Source organism: Melopsittacus undulatus, chromosome 5 (genome assembly GCF_012275295.1).
Source record: "Melopsittacus undulatus isolate bMelUnd1 chromosome 5, bMelUnd1.mat.Z, whole genome shotgun sequence".
Classification (NCBI taxonomy): domain Eukaryota; kingdom Metazoa; phylum Chordata; class Aves; order Psittaciformes; family Psittaculidae; genus Melopsittacus; species Melopsittacus undulatus.
This window is the reverse complement of record NC_047531.1, coordinates 28,851,373-28,870,623: the sequence shown is the minus strand read 5'-3', so window position 1 is coordinate 28,870,623 and position 19,251 is coordinate 28,851,373. Positions and strand designations below refer to the sequence as shown.

At 37.3% G+C, this 19,251-nt stretch overlaps 1 protein-coding gene across 3 annotated transcripts in view; it reads left to right on the top strand.

Annotated features, from left to right (window-relative positions):
- KMT2E (lysine methyltransferase 2E (inactive)) overlaps positions 1-19,251 on the top strand; it is a 58,367-nt gene that overhangs the window by 34,209 nt on the left and 4,907 nt on the right. For 2 of the 3 annotated variants that reach the window (XM_034062769.1, XM_031048302.2), the window contains exons 9-22: positions 432-644; positions 2,052-2,182; positions 3,550-3,667; positions 3,825-3,934; positions 5,518-5,779; positions 7,759-7,857; positions 9,607-9,771; positions 10,742-11,050; positions 12,105-12,359; positions 12,535-12,679; positions 13,453-13,706; positions 13,857-13,913; positions 15,422-15,985; positions 18,147-18,448. In XM_034062769.1, coding sequence (XP_033918660.1) covers positions 432-644; positions 2,052-2,182; positions 3,550-3,667; positions 3,825-3,934; positions 5,518-5,779; positions 7,759-7,857; positions 9,607-9,771; positions 10,742-11,050; positions 12,105-12,359; positions 12,535-12,679; positions 13,453-13,706; positions 13,857-13,913; positions 15,422-15,985; positions 18,147-18,448 — 2,984 coding nt within the window. The remainder of the gene's footprint in view (positions 1-431; positions 645-2,051; positions 2,183-3,549; positions 3,668-3,824; positions 3,935-5,517; positions 5,780-7,758; positions 7,858-9,606; positions 9,772-10,741; positions 11,051-12,104; positions 12,360-12,534; positions 12,680-13,452; positions 13,707-13,856; positions 13,914-15,421; positions 15,986-18,146; positions 18,449-19,251) is intronic. The other variant, XM_034062768.1, reaches the window with a different exon arrangement.

Here is a 19,251-nt window from a genome sequence, read left to right as displayed (position 1 = left end):
TTAGATGTGAAGCAGAAAAATGATACAGTATGATCTGTGAGGTTGAAAGGGGAAAATCAGATCTATTATAGGATGGAAGTGGGAGTTCTCTATATTTGCATAGTTCACAAAAGTTGAGTAGGCAGGGAGATCTGACCCTCCAACTGCTGCACTCAGAGATTCATGATGCAGTGCAGTTGTGGGAGGAAGCAATGTCACTCTCCATTCTTAGCCCAGTAAAACCTAGAATCTATATTGAAGGGGGAATGGTGTTCCTCAACTTCTGTGGTATTTAGGAAATGATAAAATTCTGGACAAATGTAATGCTACTGTATTCAACTCAGTGCTTTTAAGTAATGCAAAATTATCAATGGCATACCTTTGCCCTTTATTTTGTGTTTTGTTTAATATCTTTTTCTTACCTTATAATATTTGGCCACTTTAATTTTTAGGGCTCAGCTCCAGAAATTGATCCTACTGACAGTTCAAACTTTGGATGGGAAACAAAAATCAAGGCATGGATGGATCGTTATGAAGAAGCAAATAATAACCAATACAGTGAGGGTGTGCAGAGGGAGGCACAAAAAATAGCTCTGCGATTAGGGAATGGAAATGACAAAAAAGAAGTCAGCACCAGCAATCTGATGTTCAAACCTCCAGTAGAGGTAATGAGCTGTGCCATGTTGTGTTACTGCATGCTGGTTTGTGCTATGATAGTCATTTAGATGCCTTAGAAAAAAGGGGAAGAGGGGGGATAATTTTTTCATTTTTTGTATCCTGTCTCATCAGATCTAAGCAGCAGAGTTTTAACAGCTTTTCAGGATTTGTAGTTTATTTTCATACATCCTGTGTCACCTCTGGTTATGTTTATACTTGCATATCAGTTCTCATAAAAATAGCAGAGGTGTTAATCTGAGCCTGAATGTTGCATTGTCCTTAGACTGTCTTTTGTGGTGGACATAATGCAGTAAACACTGGTGTTGTGTCTGCTCTGTGAGAAGTACCAGGAGTGGTTAGAGTATATAGAAGCACTGAAGTTGGAAAATATATATATATGCTTTTTGTTTTGTTTTTTGTTTTTTTTTTTCTTTTCTGGTATGTGTATCAACATGTTAATTTTCCACATTTTTTTAAAGTGTGGTAGGTGTTCTGGATTTTCAGGCCCTCAGAATAGAATTTCATTTATTAGTTCTAATGGTAGGTGATATTCTGACACCAATTCTTTTTCTTGTGATCTTGTAAGTTCTAGTTTATGAAGAAATGGTGCAGTGTCTTTTCTGTCCTTAACATCAGTTATTTATCAGCTTAAAATCAAAGCCATGTAACAGACATTAGCATTTTGTAGCAAAAATCTCCAGGAGTAGTTACAGTAGCAGATTAATGGAAGCATCTTTGCTTCTTTTTCTCAAAGACCATCATGGCATATGGGACACCCTCCTTAGAGGCATATCCCTGCTTACAGAGCCTTTTGCCTACATAGAGGCTACTTCATTTTTGATTGGCGATCATTGTTATGAGAGGTGTGAGTTCACTAATTGTCAGGGTATGTATTGGTTTTTAATTAAAAGCCATCCTTTCATCTAAAGATCTGGAAATAAATTTGGAAACTCTCGGGATTCTTTTTTTTCTGATTATTTTATTATTTTTCCTGTTCTGTTTTTCCTTGAATGAGTCATAAATTTCCTTTTATGTCTGCATGTTTTGTTTTCCTTTGAAGGAATTGAAGCCTTTTGAAAGTGTTACACTAAACAGGGCAGCAGTTGATCCTAGTGGTGGTGAGAGTTAGGTGCACTAGGGGATACAGTGAGAACATACTGTGACTACATGAATATATTGGTGTTCAGCCATGTACTGGAGAACACAGGCTAAAGTATTCTCTGAATATAAACTCATAACTGGTTGCATTGGTAGTGGAACAGGACAGTTTGATCAGTTCAGTCTGGAGGTTTAATTACAAAAAGTAGGGGGTTTTACTTCATATAGAATTGTGTACTAGTTGTGAAAGTACAATCTCTTATTTGTAATGGGAAAAATGTAGAAAATACTTCATGAATTAACTTATGTCTTTACAGAGCTACGTGCAAAAAAACAAGAAAATTTTAAAAGCTGCCAAAGACTTGCCTCCTGATGCACTTATTATTGAATACAGAGGGAAGTTCATGCTGAGAGAACAGTTTGAAGCTAATGGATATTTCTTTAAAAGGTTTGTTTATTCCAAATGTTTTATAAGGTAACTATTAAACGCTGTTTTGCCAAATTCTTGCCTTAAGTACAAGTGGGTTTTAGTTATCAATAAAGTCTTGCATTTTACTGTTGTCTGATAAAAAAATTGCAGCTGGAATCTGGTCTCCCCCTTGTCTTCTGAATATCCTTACAGATCTGTTCAGGAGTTAGTTTCTTTTTTCTTTGTTCTTCCCTGGTTACAGGATTCCTGCATTCTTGGTTGGGTAGTTGTGCACCTTAAACCAGAGGTTGGCAGGTTCTACCATCCTAAAATAATTCAGAAGGTAATGGCAAAGACATTCTCTTTTGTGAGAGAAAGAGTTTTTAAGTTTGTGTCCTGGGTTCAGCTGTAGCAGTTATTTTTCTCCTTCATAGTAGCTGGTGCAGTGCTGTGTTTCAGCTTTAGTCTGAGAACAATGCTAATAACACACCAATGTTTTAGTTGTTGCTAAGTAATGCTTACCTTGATCAAGGACTTCTGAGAAGTCTCTCAGTCTCTGCCAGTGAGGAGGGGCATGAGAAGCTCAGAGGAAGCTGAGACGAGAGACCTGACCCAGAGTAGCCAAAGGGATATTCCATACCCACAACACATCGTACCCAGTATGTAAACTGGGGGAAGTCACCCAGAAGGGTGTGCTTAAACCACGACAGTCCATCAGGCTGAGACAGAGTTGGACACAGGTCAGCTTGGAGACATTTTGCTGCTAGAGTTTTCCAGCTGGTCAAGTTACTGAGCAGTCAGTGACTGCTTTCTTCTTCCTGTGGATTGTTTTCAGTGCTGCCATTAACTGCATAGATACATCTAGGTAGGAAACTGAGGAGGAGATAAAATACAGAGCTTCTACTCAGTGAAGATGAAAAGGTTCCCTGGCACATGCAGAACTTAAAGCATGTCTTGGCAAAGTATTTAGATGGCTCTCTTCAGGAGAGTTGAGTGCCAGTGATACTGTGGGTGTTACGTAGGAATGTGGAGGTGATATTCTATTTTTTTTAGATGGTTCTGTGAGGCACCTAAATTTCTACCCCAGTTTCATTTTAGGACCTGCTGCAAGAAAAGTGTAAGAAAGGTGAAGAATCTTATCCTGATGTCTTCCATATAAAGGGCCTGCCCTGTTCCTCCCTTTCGATCCTATGCAGAAGAAGTACATTCAGGGCTGTAACTCAAATACGTTCTGAGAATACGTTTGGAGAATGTACTGATAAGAATCATGAAGCTTAAATTTAAACATGCTCTTCTCAGATGTATGATACCAGACATCATGTTACAAAGCTAACTAATCTGAAGACTAAGTGATACTTAACATCTTTAAAAATTACAAAACTCTGCTTTTCTTGTGTCTTTTTTAGGCCATACCCTTTTGTTTTGTTTTATTCCAAATTCCATGGGCTGGAAATGTGTGTTGATGCAAGGACTTTTGGAAATGAAGCTCGATTCATCAGACGTTCATGTACACCAAATGCAGAGGTGAACATATACAAAAGTTAAATTAGGTTTTATATACTTAAAAGTTCCCTTTTCCTCAAGTTTCCCAACTGATAATCAAACTGATAATCTGTATGATTTTTATACATGTACTTTTAAAAAGAAAAATCATCATGTAATGATGTTCTCTTGAATATAGGTGAGGCATGTAATTGAAGATGGAACAGTTCATCTTTATATTTACTCCATCCATAACATTCCAAAGGGAGCAGAGATTACTATAGCATTTGATTTCGATTATGGAAATTGGTGAGTATTTGAACATACTATTCTAAAATATATCTAGTGTTTACTTTTTATGTTGTGATTCAGAGTGGCTTTATTTTTATGTAACTTCTTGCCTGCTTTAATAACACAGGGCTCCTTAAGCACTTGTTTTTACAAGGAACTGTGTGTGTGTGAGCAGGGTTTCTTCTCTACTTTTATTATTGCATATCTGCTGATTTCAGCAGTGTTGCAGTTACTTACAAATGATGTGGAAAAGAAACAAACTTATGTGAATATGAATAAAAATGTGCGGTGAAAATGTATTGTATATAGGTGTCCCATAGTGTGGGGAGAGTAGAGGGTTTAGAATGCAGAGCTATTTGGTAATGCCTTGTTTATTTCAGAGTACCTCTGTAGTACAGTGTCTGTGGAATTTAGTTATAAGTCATGTTAGTTTAATGTGTGACTAAGAGTGCTGCAGTACACTGAATGCTTAGTGCCTTAGATTCTGTAGCCTGTTACATGTTTTCCTGCATAAAATTGCTGCTCCTCTTATGAACTGGGGAAAGCTCTAATTGAATTAAACTGTTGTCATTATCTGTGAGCATTGTTTTTAAATGGTAAAAAATAATTGGTTGACATATGTAGGAACTCTTGTTCAAATAGCTCTCTGATGGCAAAATAAGGCCTTTGAGTGATAGAGTTTAGTAATGGCTAGTAGGAAATGTTATAGGGTGTAGGTACATTGCACAAGAGCACTTAGGCTAATACTAACCTTGGAAACTGAAGCATTTAAGAGCCTGTTTCTGTATGTGTGCTTGATTGGGTCCAGAATCAGTCCAACTGTTTTACATTTTGCTGCACTGAGGTAATACATTTTCCTATGGTCTGCTCTTAAGTCAGCTTGGGTGCAGTACTGTGCAGACATGCCTCCACTACTTCTGTACCTGAATAGTTATGTCCATAGAGTATTACCTGTGTTAATTGGCGCCAGCTTAGAATAGTTCACTGTACCTTGAACTGTTAAGTGTTGTAGACATACCTCCCATAAAGACAACCTGAGAAATTGCCTGGTGATAGGGCATTTTTAGGTTTTGTTATTTATCCTTCTAGAAATACGTAGTAGTTGTGTTTAGTGCCTGCAGCTGACAGTCTGTATAAGTTGAATATGTTAGAATAACAGTTCCTGTGTATCCATGTGGAACTTAAAATTGTTCGAAGTGACTCTTTGAGTTCTCATTCTGTAAATTATGTGTACTGTCTTTGTTTAAACCAAGAACTGTCTGCCTTACATATGCCTGTTAATAGCTTTCATACTTCCACCCGGTGTATATTCCAGCTTTTAAATGTCTTCCATCTTTTAAACTTATGCTAACCTTGAATTTTAAAGAATTCCATGTGGCAAACAGCCACAAATTCTGTTAACCAACAGATGAGATTTTTGAATTACAGCAATATTATATATGTTGATGAAAACTGGAGTCAGCTGCTTTTAATACGAACATCTGTTCTAATGCAAAACAACCAATGTGAAATGTATCATCAACCTGTATGATTTAATATTGAAAGTCTCCTTGCTGCATAGCCTAATCAAAATATGCCTTCTTGTATTTAATTGCTTTTAGTAAATACAAAGTGGATTGTGCTTGCCTCAAAGAAAATCCTGAATGTCCAGTTCTCAGACGTTCTGAGCCGACAGAAAACATCAATACTGGATATGAAACCAGAAGGAAAAAAGGAAAGAAGGAGAAAGATGTTTCAAGAGAAAAGGAGACTCAAAATCAAAACATCACATTGGACTGTGAAGGAGCAGCCACCAAAATAAAAATTGCAGATAATAAACAGAGGAAGCTCTCTCCCCTCAGGCTGTCCATTTCTAATAACCAGGTATTGACACAAAGATGATCAGAAGGAAAAGCTTCTAAATACAGAAACTCTCCTTTTGTAGTTACTAAAGGAATTCTAACAGGTCACTGAAAAGGGGTATGAAGACTTATCAAAAGTAGTCACAATGACTGAGGTGTTTAGAATTTTTTGTACTATTTATACTGTAAAGATACGTTGGTTCCCATACCAGTTTTAACCATACATTCTTCCTCTGAATTTCTTCATGGATTTCTTATGTGAAAGCCTCATGTCATGCTTTCTGGAGCTCCCAGTCCATCCTGAATTGTCATCTGTTTAGCTGCATATGTTATTTGGGAGCATAGAATTATTTTAAACATAAAAATTGGTAGCCCTGCTCCTAATAGCAAATAAAACTTCAACCGAGAATATTAAGTGGTGGCTGCAGATCTGTGTTTAATAGAGCTCTGAAGCTCTACTAAACAGAGTTCAGGGAGTTGGGATGAGGAAGGTGTGCTTTGAAGCTAAATAATGGATAATATATGGATAGCATGGTGAAGCTACCTGATGATACTACATGGTAGGCAATTTTAAAATAGTCTTAATTACATCAGTTTGAAAGAACTAGTGGGAGAGATCCATGTGATTAATCTTGCAGAGCAGCTATTAAAGAAAAACATTAAACATGAACAGATGGTTATTTCGGTAACTATTGATCTTTTCTTTCCCTTGGGAGTGGTGGTTTTTTTCCTATATAATGTTTTTATATGATGATTTAGGGGCAGAGAAAAAGGAGCTGTTCTATGAGAGAGCCATTTCCTAGGTCATTTAATATCACTCAAGAGTGAAGGAAATAAGGTAAAAAAAAGCATTGACCCCCAGTGTTCTTAAGATGATAAAATTGTTCTGGGGTTTTAGTAGCTAAATAGCTTAAACATACTTGGATGTCCAGAAGGCGTGGCATGTGACTGTTACAAATTATGATCTCCAGGGAGGCTGTTATTTGAACTTTCTTAAGTAATCTTTGGGGGGGGTGCTGTAACAAGTGATAACTGGTATTTGGAACCTTAGCTGTCAATGTAATATACAGTGCTTATATAGAACAGACACAGGAGAACTCACTGTATTTCAAAACTGAAACAGTAGGAATTGTGAGAAGACTGAAGCTGCTAAAATGTCCCTAAACATAGAAGCCAGTCAGTTAATAGCTTGCTTTTTTTTTTTTTTCCTGGGGTGAAATGTATAATGCTAAAGAAAGCATATGGGGAAATGTAAATACTTTCTCTAGTCCTTTACGTAAAAATGAAATTGCATATAAGACAGGTGAACGCTGCACTCCTTTCAAAGGCACTCTAATGGTTTGGGGTCGTTTGGGTTTCATTTGGTGGGGGTTTTTTTCCTTTTTCAAAACAAAACCATTCTTAGCTAACTTTTGTGTTTCCTTATGGTGTGACACAGCATTAGATTCTGTACTGAGAGTTTAAATGGAAAATGTGACTTTAACAGGAAACACTTTCAAGCTGAGAAGAACTTTGATGTAATTATTACCATCTTTGACATTCATTCTGTTTCACTAAAACTAATGCCTTTTTTTCATGGGTGTGTAATGTAAAGTTCCTAATTCTTTGACTGGTTAAAAAGTGGCTGGGTTAGTGGCTAGTTATAGTGCCCAAAAGTTTTTATTGGTTTGAAGGTTTAATTTTGGGGTATTTTTTGTGGTTGGTGGGGTGGGGAGTGGGGATGGAAACCCAAAATTTCAGTAAGAGCAGTATATTAAAGATTGTGCCTAAACTCAGAATGGAATAGATCTAGGCAGGTGATCATATTTACAGCTTTATTACAAAGATACAGGTGAATATTTGGGATGTTTTTGTTTTTTTTTTTTTTTTTTTACATTTTTGTCTTGACTTACTGGCTTAGTTAATTTTGATCTGAGGAGTCTAAATTCTCTGTAGCTTTTAGTTTTCCCTGGCTTGCAAGAGTAGTAGAGCTTCTATAAAGCAGTCATTTCCATCTTTCAGGAGCCAGATTTTATTGATGATATAGAAGAAAAAACTCCCATTAGCAATGAAGTAGAAATGGAATCAGAGGAACAGATTGCAGAAAGGAAAAGGAAGATGGTAAGTTGGGAAGCAAGTAGTTGCCTAAAGCTGTCACTAAGGCTTAGTGACACCTGCTCTTCCCATGCTAATTGCTGCCTTTTTGTAGGCTTGTAGAATCCAAGCATATCTGAAGTCAGATCCTTACATGAACTTCAGCTTAAAACGAAAGGCTTGCTGTTTGAGAGCACTTCATCTGGCTTGATCATTGCTTTCTGACAAAAAGCTGCTTTTATCTTCACATGCATAACTTCTTATTGCCTTTAAAAAAGACATTGTAGAAATATCTAGAATTTATTTTCTTTCTTCATTACTACTTGTTATTTGTAATGTCCATTTTTATAGATGGCATTGGAAGTCAGGACTTTTCGTGAGGCTGGTAGAACAGCGTTAAGAAAACTGTCATTTTAAAATGCACTTGTTTTGTTAGGCATTCAAAATTTGAGACACTTGAATTAAATTGTCAGTTCAATCAAAATCTTGGCCAAGCTGTATAATGAAATACTAATATTTGGAACTTAATTTTAATTGTTTGTTTAAAGTGGCACCAAGCTGTCTGCATCTGCCCAGACCTTAGAAAACAAGGGGGATGAGTTGGGATGGGATGTACATTCCTTTTGGTCGGTATTTTGTACAATTCTGTCAGTAGCAGAAATTACGAGATTTGTGTTCGAGACATAAGAAGTCAAAATCTGTTCATTAAAATACAGATTTTACTTACAAAATATGAAGAATCGCAGCATGAGCTCTGATACTAACATACAGCAGTGTCCTGTCATGCTTTTGAGGAATGATTCTCACCAAATACTGTTGAATGTACTGGGTTTTGTGGCTATTTCTTGGGGGGGGAGGTAGGAGGAAGTTGTTGGCACTTTGTATTCTTACAGAAGTAAAACACTCTGGGAAACGTAGTTACAGCACAGTTGCTGTAGTAGTTAAAGATGTAACTATTTCTCTAGCTCCATTATAAGGGTTGCATATAATTGCAAGTTTGTTTGTATTTTACCAAGCAAACACAGGCAGGTTCAGTGCCAAAACATACCTCGGTTCCTCATTCGCTAATACAAGCAATATATTTGTGGGTATTCTTTCTTTGGTATCTACACATTGTGGATATCAATGCACTGTTAGAACTACAGGCATTTATAAAGAAATGCCCAGAAGTTTGTAATAGAAGCCCTCAGTTCTGCCACCTCTGTATTGTCTTAAGCACAGCTCTGTGCAGGTGAAGAGATCTGCTTCTGTACAGCACTAGGACCTGAAGATAGAAAATTCAGTTCCTCTGTGTGACCTAATGTTACCTTATTTTGAATAGTGATTCCTGGGTGTTGATTGTATGTTTTGATGTAGTTTGTGGCACTTGAAAAATTGGGTCAGAAGCTAACGGGGCTTACTGTTGGTTATTTCATACATGTATTTTATATCCTTAGTGTTTTACTGTTTATAAATACTATACATGCAAGTAAGTGGCTCAGAGGTGTGTTCTTTTTTTTCTGCTTATAGGCCAGTGATTTATTAGTAAATCATTGTTTGAGCAAGTTCTTAAATCCAAAGCAGGACTCCTCTTGTTTGTCAGGGTTGACATGAATGCAAGCCTTTCTTCAGAAGTCTGTAATAATTAGTCATTGTCATTGTAACATCTCCCTTTCCTCTGAGCTTCTGCTGAAGTTGATCTTCATGTCAACACACAGTGAACATGTTCTGAAGTACTTAAATAGCATTTACATACACAAAAGATTGACTGAAAGTTAATTATTATTAAATCCTCAGACAAGAGAAGAACGGAAGATGGAAGCTATCCTGCAAGCTTTTGCCAGACTAGAAAAGAGAGAAAAAAGAAGAGAACAGGCTTTGGAAAGAATCAGCACAGCAAAAACTGAGGTTAAATCAGAATGCAAGGAAGCACAGATTCTCAATGATGCTGAATTTATTCAGGTAGTTATCTGGAACTTTATTTTTAAGCTAGCTTTAAAATAGGGGTATTTTATCAGTGGATGTCAAGCTGCACTTTAAGATATATTAAATACTTGGGTGTATTTCCTCTGAACTCAAATATATTTGACCAAATTTTATGTAGTTCTTTGACATTATATTAGCTCTTGGTTTTATTTTTTTTATTCCCCCACCCAAGAAAACATGTACAGATTTTATTTATGAGGAATTTCAGTTACATTACTTAATGCAGGTGAGCACACACCAAGGCAGCATAATTCAGCCTCTCCTTGAAGTTCAGGATAGGACGTATGTACCGATGTTGGCTTCAGGTGCAGGAGATTGCTTTACTCTATAACCAGTGGAGAACAATTTGCTTTTTCAGTGGGTTTCTCAGGAATAGATTATAATTTTTTTCTTTTAAAGGAAAATAATTACTAAGCCGAAGTTCTGAGTTTTTGCAGATGTTACTTAATGTTTCATAAAGTTTTTTACTCTGTTGTCACTGGATACTAGTACGTTTCTTACTTTGTGAATACTCTTACAGATTCTCAGTTCAGGTGGTTTCTGTCAGCATGCTATTAAGTACCTTTTGTGAAAATGCTAACCACTTTGTAAACTATTAATTACAAAAAGGATATTAGACTGAAAGACATCATGATGTAAGAAGCTGATTTCTAGCTTATGTGTCAATGAGTGGGGTATGGCAGTTCTTGCACAAATCTTTGGTGATCTAAGCAGTGACTGGTGTGTGTGAATACTCTGCCAGTGATAGGGCAGATGCTTGGGAGGAAAATGCAGGAGATCATGTAGTTTGCCTTAAAGAAGAGTAGAAATACTATTTCTGAAGTATTTTCGTCCTAACAGCAGCAGCAAAGTAGGGGCTTCTTGGACATGTAAATTTTATTTTAAGATAGATACATAGCGTTACGTATGTGTGGGATCTGTTTACTAGACTTTTCTTTTGTACCAGGAACCAGCAAAAGAAGAAGCTGCCACCAAGCCTACCCCAGCCAAAGTTAATAGAGCTAAACAGAGAAAAAGCTTCTCTCGGAGTAGAACTCATATTGGACAACAACGCAGACGACACAGAACTGTCAGCATGTGTTCAGATATTCAGCCGTCTTCTCCTGATGTGGAAGTAACTTCACAACACAACGAAACTGAGAATGCTGCACTGGTAGCTGAGCCTGAAGCAGAAACTGTTGTTACTGAAATGGTTACTGAAACGGAAGCTCCAGCACTTAATAAATGCCCTACTAAGTATCCTAAAACAAAAAAGGTATGTCTCTTAAGGGCTAGGGGAGAAGAGGATGGACCTTAACAGCTTTAGAAAAAATCACAGGCTGCTGCATCACTCTGCAGCTGTGTATAGGTTTTTAAAACAAAATGTTGACTCATTTATTTAAAAATCACCATTATATAGCCACAGGCTGGTAATAAATTAAGAGATTTTAAAAAGTGCATGTAATGTGCATTGGTAAAGTTAGTTTGGATTTGAAGAGACTTCCAAAAATATGTCTTGCAGTACAGTTTTGGAACAAATATTTTCTAAGGGAAGTACTTTCTAAATGAGCTGAAATAATTTATGTAACCAAAACATAATTAAAGCTGTTAATTTAAAAGGAAATAAAAGTTGCCTTTCCTTCCTTTGTTCATCATATCCTTTAGAAAGTGTTTTAATGGTAGCAGAGTATGTCAAAGGAAATCATTACCTTCTAATGCTTTTGAGATGGCTGTTCTGAAGTGAATGCTTTTAAACGCTCAAAAATTACATGCATGTTTGGAGGGAAGATTCTTTAGTCTCATTAGTGCTTTGTGATGAGGAGTTTTCTTGGTTCTGTTAACATCACACTATTTCTCTTCAGCTTAGGTGCTTGGGCTCAAGTTTAAAATTTGTCTTGGAATTCTGCTACTGAATTCACATCATAAGTACAGTTGATCTGGGCACTTGTATAGTATGTTCAGTGAGAATTAAATACAAAAGAACTAAATGTTAGTCTACAAAGTAAAAAAAAAAAAACCAAACCCACAACAAAAAACAAATGGAAAAAAAAAACCAAGCAAAAAGCAACCACAACAAATAGAACCCAAAAAGTAAAACCCTCAAAACTTTGGTATATTGAGCAAATCTATACTGATTCTTTCTGCTGCTGCCTCCATTATTGCAGTAAAACTGTCCTCATTCTTGCCCTTTGTATTCTTAAACTTGCAAACTGGCAACTTAGCAGATTTCTGGTTTGTGTAGCAGTTAAATAATTAGACTAAAAAAACCTTAAAAGCCACTGATAAAACCACGTATAAAACACTAATTTTCTTTCTCTCTCTCTGCTTAGCACTTGGTCAGTGAATGGTTAAGTGAAAAGAGTGATAAAACGGGGAAGCCTACAGACAGTCTATCAGAAAGGCCTCTGCGCATAACTACAGACCCTGAAGTTCTGGCTACTCAGCTGAATTCTTTACCAGGTCTCACTTACAGCCCACATGTATATTCAACTCCAAAGCACTATATTCGTTTTACTTCACCATTCCTTTCAGAAAAGAGGAGGAAAAAAGAACCTGTGGAAAACATTACTGGCTCTTGTAAGAAGGTAATGCTTCCCTTCATTATGGTTCCCCATCCCAGATAAAGATGAGTCTTCATTTGTTAGCACTATTTCAGGCAGAACAAACCTGGTTAGCAAAGTAGTTCTGTCATGTGGAACATGGTTTGAAATGCTTATCATTAAACTGTTAAGGCACTGATTTGAGCTTGTTTTATTACAGCGTTGGTTGAAGCAGGCTTTGGAAGAAGAAAATTCAACAATGATTGATAGATTTAACTCACCATCACAAGAGAGGTCTAGAAGTCCAGCCATCAATGGTGAAAATAAGAGTCCTATATTACTGAATGACAGCTGTTCTTTAACAGGTGAAGCTTTCACTAATACAGTACATAAGAGCTTTGTCAGAGTAGGTGAATGTGGAGGAGCATGTTTTTAAGTAACATTAATGAAAACTCCAGGGATATTTGCTTATTTCCTTATACTTTCTTTGAAAGAAATGCTTAGTTGCATAGTGGTTGGGATTTTTTTTCCCCCCTTTAATGGATAGTTGATACTAGATGAGTAACCACCATATCTCATAGTGTGTACAGTCAGCAAAAGGCTAATGTTTTTGACTACGAGTATAAGGGGTTAGATTAAAAATTAATTTTCTATGCTGTTCTGTATATTCAAAATTCCTTTTAAATACAGGGCATTATGTTGCACATAGGGGAAAAGCTGTCTAAGCTTGTAAGCATAATACGAAATAGGAATGTGCTAAAAACTAAACATACTTCTGTAAGGGTATGGAGTGTATCAGATATTTTCTGTGTGCAGTCCTGAACTTGGAATTTCCTCTTTGTAGCTGAACAGTCTTAAACATGCATTGAAGTTAGTTGACTTTCCTTTTCTGGAAACATAGACAATTCTTTCCATTATCCTTTCATCGATATTTCAGTTAGTGATAAATGTGGGCTGTGAAGAGTTTTGCTTTCAGGAGGCCTGTAGGTGGTTAAGAGTTTATCTTTCAGGAAGCCTGCCCTTAAGAGGTTTTTGTAATCTTACTGATTTTTTACTGTGGAATTCATAATGTTCATGAGTACATAAACAACTGTAATTACTGTATCTAGATCATCTCTTTTCTGATTCTAACACGCAGATCTAACCACACCACTAAAAAAACGAAGACTGTATCAGCTGCTGGAGTCTGCATTCTCAGAAACCTCCACACCTACTCCTTCTCCATATGCTACACCGACTCATGCTGACATCACTGCCTCCGAGCCATCATTGTTTGCTACCCCTCCTAGGGTAAAAACAGAAGATGAAGCTTGTAGAAATGGTTACAAACCCATCTATTCGCCAGTTACTCCTGTAACTCCATGTATACATGGAAATGCCATGCACTTTGAGGTGAGAGTTACAGTGAATTTCACTGTGTTCAGAGAATGCATCTAGACGTTCGTGTGTAAATCAGTATTTGTACTCGGGCTAAAAGGGGGTATTTTATATTTCTCCAGGCTAAAAAAGAAATTGACTTACAATTTCTTCTTACTTATTTAGAATATTTCCTCACCTGACAGTTCCCCAGAAGTGAAAAGGCGAGCTTACAGTCAAGAGGTAAGGATATTTGCTTTAAAACTGCAAGTGGTATCTTGGTTTCACCTGAATGGCTGAACTGTTCTTCATGAATGTTTTTCACCAGCCATTGCAGTTTTTCTGGAATGTAAAGGGTCACTTCCCTACAGGGTTTATTTGCTTATTACTTTGTATTTTCACTTTACTCATTTCCTATTTTAAACTGGGTTTTCTCTCATCTTTTTCTGTATCACTTAAAAACCCCGTTAACTGTCTTGGAAAGGAGTAACTACTGCCATTTATGGACATGAGCAGAAACCCAGCATTGGTGCTTTTCAGGCTGTAGATTTAAATGAACATTTCTCCTCATTACCAACATCTGTTAATTGTTATTTTAGAGCTTAATTATGCTCAGTGTGAGAGAGCAGAGCACAAAGTTAATAAATGGCTGTAGGTGGATTAGTTCAGGAACAGCAAGCACTGTGGCATGTGCCCAGGTACTCCCAGCCTGGGGGATGGATATATCCTGCTGCAGGGCTGAGACAGGTGGACAGGCCACTGGTGTGGTTGTGAAACATGAGACTTCCACAGGGACCTCTCTAGCCGCACAGGAAGCGTTCTACAGCAACACGGAGCTCCAGTTGCGTTTGATAATTGTGCTGTTTGCATAAAGATGTTGAACTGTAAACTTAATGGCACCTAAAAGGAATGGGTAAAAATAAGTAATAGCAAAAAGATTCAGTGGGTTATACTAATGGAGACTTTCATTTCTGGTGAGTCATGTAAATGAATGATCTAAATACTCTTTCCTGGGACTTAAACACAAATAAGGATATTTTATTTTTAGGTGAAAAAATATGCAAAATTTTTCATGCAGTCACAGCTGTTGACTGAACTGAATATTGACTGAATTTAACAATTGTGTAAACCATTGTAGTTGACTATTTTGATGTTTATCTGGTTCAGAAGAACGGCTTTACTTAGGAACTTTCATTTTGTAATACGAACAATTTTAAAAGGATTCATGACAAACCATACTGGTTTAGAAAAGCTGCTTCCAGACGTGGATCTGTGCTGGGGTTTTCATGGTTAAGTTTTAAGAAGTACAGAAGATGTTTCTGTAATTTAAGATTTATATTTTTTCCTTTCTATAGTATACTGGATTTTATGTTTCAGAAAAGTTCCCCCCTGTTCTTCTTGTAATACGTATTTTGATGCAGAGGATCCTATTTATGCTGAATTGAAATAAGTGCTTTGTGCCTTCCTGGTCAGGGATTTGTTCCTCTTGAAGCTTCTCCCCTTCCTCTGCCTATTACATAAATAAAACCTGGCATTTAAAGCTTACTTTGGCTTGGGTTAATGTGCATTTTATTAAAATGTTTTTACCTAGTACATGGCAATTGTAGAAATAAGTTGCTGTAGAACTGTTTAGATAAATTCATGGTCCTGGAAGGCCTTTAATCAGACTTAAAGGCACAACTGAATGTCAGAATAATTGCAGGTTTTTTTCAGGTGTGGAAAACTAGTTGACATGCTTTTTCTTCACGCAGGGTTATGATAGAGCATCAATTCTAGCGCTGAATTCTTTCCGAAACTCCAACCTGACAGAAATGGGCCTACAAGAAATCAAGACTATTGGATATTCCAGTCCAAGGAATAGGACTGATGTCACACGGCAGTGCACTGGAGAAATGGAATCTGTATCAGACCTCCAGCTGGGACTCGAAGTAATTGAGCAAAGTGCACTGCATAAAAACCTGGAAGCCCCCCCACATGATAGGACTGATTCAAACAGCCAACTAGAAACTGCTCATTGTGGGCGGGGCACAATTTATTCTTCCTGGGTAAAAAGTCCCGACAGGACAGGTGTAAATTTCTCAATGAATTCTAATTTGAGGGACTTGACCCCTTCACATCAGTTGGAGGTAGGAGGTGGATTCAGAATAAGTGAGTCAAAGTGCCTGATTCAAGACGATGCTAGAGGCATGTTCATGGAAGCATCTGTTTTTTGTACTTCAGAAGATGGAATTGCATCTGGCTTTGGAAGGACTGTCAGTAGCGACAGCTTGATGGATGGAAATTGCACACCCCAGAATCCTCCACAGAAGAAGAAGGTTGTAATTTTAAGAATCATTTGTTCCCTCTCACATAGTCTGCTAATGATACTTGTATAACAGGAAGAACCATAATATAGTAAAATCCAGCTGATGGCTGATCTTTAGGTACTACAATGTAGTAGACATTATTCAGGGGAAATAATGAACAGCAAAAAGTAAAGCTGCATACATGCACTAGTAAATGTATTTTTTCTAAGTAATAAGTACAAATTCACTTTTATTTCATAAGGCTTACATGAATTGTTGAATAAAGAATTACTTTTCAGGTTTGAAAGGATTGTGTATGACACTATTATATAATCTATTATACAGAATGCATACTACCATCATAAGAGTCATAACAAGCTGAAATTTCTGTAAATTCATGTGGTTCTTTGAAAGTTAAACTAATTTGTTTTCAAATCCCAGAAGCACTTAGTGCTTCAGTAACCCTCTGCCCCCTTTTTCTTGCTGACAAGGATTCTTCCAGGGTGTGACTGCTGAAGGCTTATGCTACAGTAATCCCCCAAACACAGAATAGTGTGGCTGCCCCCTGACATTCACATAGGGTTCCTGTCTAAAAGGCTCGGTTTGAAGAAATAACCAGGGAAGATCTATCTGTGCCTCTGAAAGAATGGGGTTTAGGCTTTCCAAGGACAAGCAAAAAAAGCATCTTTCATGGTGTAAAAAGGGGATAAGGCATCTTGGCTAAGGAGAAGGTAGAGTTCAGCATTTTTGTAGGAGAATAATAGAAGCCTTTTCCTAGGATAAAGTAAGACACAAATGTCCTTATGCAGTTGTTAAATGGCTTTTTTTTTCCTATATTTCAACATTTCTGTGGGCATTTGCTCCTCTGTTTTTCTCTCACCATTGTACAAGTTCACCCATTTCAATATGGTCTTGTACATAGCACCCACATGACAGATTTCATCCATTCTTAATACTTAAACTGTCTTTAAGCAGTATCCTTCAAGGGATCCCAAGTATATAGGATGTGGAAATCATACAGATTGTGTGAAAGCAAGATCAGTTCTTTCTTTTTCTGTGAAAAACCAAATATTTCAACTCTTACTACCCTGACATTTAGATGAGTCTCTAATAGACAGATGTGTTTGAAAGCAAACAAAGCAGGATGCTGTGGTGGTTTTCCCTGTAGAAACAGCTGTCTGCTCTTACTGAGGACTAGGCCAGTTAGACATGAACTTCTTTTCATTATTGCACTTCAATTTGTTGTTTTCTTGGATGGTTCAGAGTAGGATGTTGATAACCAGAAGGAAGGATTTGAAGCCATTAAATACCATTTCTACCAAACTAGCAAAATGTCATTTAGAAATTTTGATAGTAGTAGAAATGTCATTTCTGCTACTAACGTACTGAATAAAGTATGACACTACTTGCAGCTTTCTGCATCAAATCCTGTAGGTATATAGTAAAAACATTTGAAAGTTTATTTTTCTCACAGTAATTTCCTGTTAAACTGTGTTTTATTCTGTGGAAGCTTCTGCATAGTGATTTTTATATATACATACATATAAACAAGAAGCCACTTTTCTTTTCATGTGTCAGTTGTTTTTCGTAAGAAACTTTACTTGGAATTTAGCATATGTTCTTCATAAGTCTCTTTTAGAGTGCAGTAAAGGCAGAAATTCAACATAAGAAAGAAAGCTTGAGAGTTCTGTATGTTAACAAAAATGTATGCAGGGATGAGAGAATCCTTTGCATGAAGCAGAAGTGTCGCGGGTTTTTCATGTGAGGGAGTCAGACTGAGAGCAGGATGTGACATCTCTTAAAATTAGCTTTACTGTGTCAGCATACTCTTAGTAATGCTGCAGTTCCAGGAAAAACTGTGAAGTCCCTTGTAGCTTCAACCAATAGTACAACTTCAGCAGCTGTCCTGGCTAACCTGCATCATCTGCTGCCACTTCCCTGAGGCAGAATGCACACTTCTTTTCTTGCCAGAAGCATATATCTTTTTTTACATTGTCCTTAGAGCCATTAGTAGCTCAGTACTCTGTAAATGCACTGCAGGTGTGGTGAAACATCTTCAGCAATCTGTTGTCTTTAGAACCAAGTAAATGGTGTATCTTACTGAAATAATACATTTAATCAAAACTATGAGAAAGGAAACAAGTGAGCTTCCCTTCTAATATTGTTTTATTTTGTTTTGTTCTCTCCTTAGGTATCCTTACTAGAATACCGTAAGAGACAACGAGAAGCTAGAAAGAGTGGCTCAAAGACAGAGAACTTCCCTCTGGTTACTGTATCTCCTCATGCTGCTGCTGCAGGAAATATAAGTAGTAACAATGGTGCTAATGATGGGTATAACAACAGTGGTGAAAATGGGGAGCAGACTGATAGTGCTGCAAACCTGCCAGTACCACTGCCAACTACTGCTTCTAACGCAGCTCCAGAAGACACTGGCAACAACAATACAATTAAGGAATCATCTGCCAGTGAGAAGAATGAACCAGAAGTTCAGTGGTAAGCCACAGCACTATAGCACTGAAGTGCTGAAGAACTGATTACTTAATTCTAAGTCATTTCTGTTTGAAACCTAGTTTTCATTGATACAGGTATTACTATTTGGAAGTCCTTCCCCATTAGTAAAGGGTTGTCTTCTCTATTACCAGAAATAGAGAAGATACGTCATACAGATTAGAAGATAGGAAACATTACCCATAATCTACTGGTTAACTTCACTTTTCATTACACTTTGCTTTTTTATTTTCTCAGAGTAAAGTAGAAATTGGTTTGAGCAAGGCAAGTTGCCTGGTTCTGTAGAGTGTAAAATTGCATAGACAAAGCACAGGTGTCAACCTGTACTTTGATGGAATGCGTGTTTAGGTGTGCTCTCTCCACCATTGCACAGGCTGGGTTGTGTGCTTGCTACTACAGTGTGTGGAGGAGAGTGTGGCAGGATGGGAAGGATGCTGTGCTGCCTGTGAAGAGACTGAAGTTGGATTTTCAGCATGGCCTTGGCTCTGCACACATTACTGTATCTCCACTGCTTTTTCTTTGTGAAGAGGTTTTTCATCTGAAATCTCAAAACCTTTCCAAAAGTATTGTAGGGAAGATGGGTGGAACAGGAGAATAATCTGTATTGATTAGCAAAAGCCTCTGGAAGAATTTAGGAGCCTGTTTTTTTTGTGATCTGGTTGGAATGTGTTTGTGGTGTTTGCTGCTACTTAAGTGCAATGTGTAGGGCTACATGCAGTCTGCCTAACAGTTCCTTCTGCTCAGGTAAAGAGCGCTGGTGATACTTGCATCGTTTATCATCGTTAAAT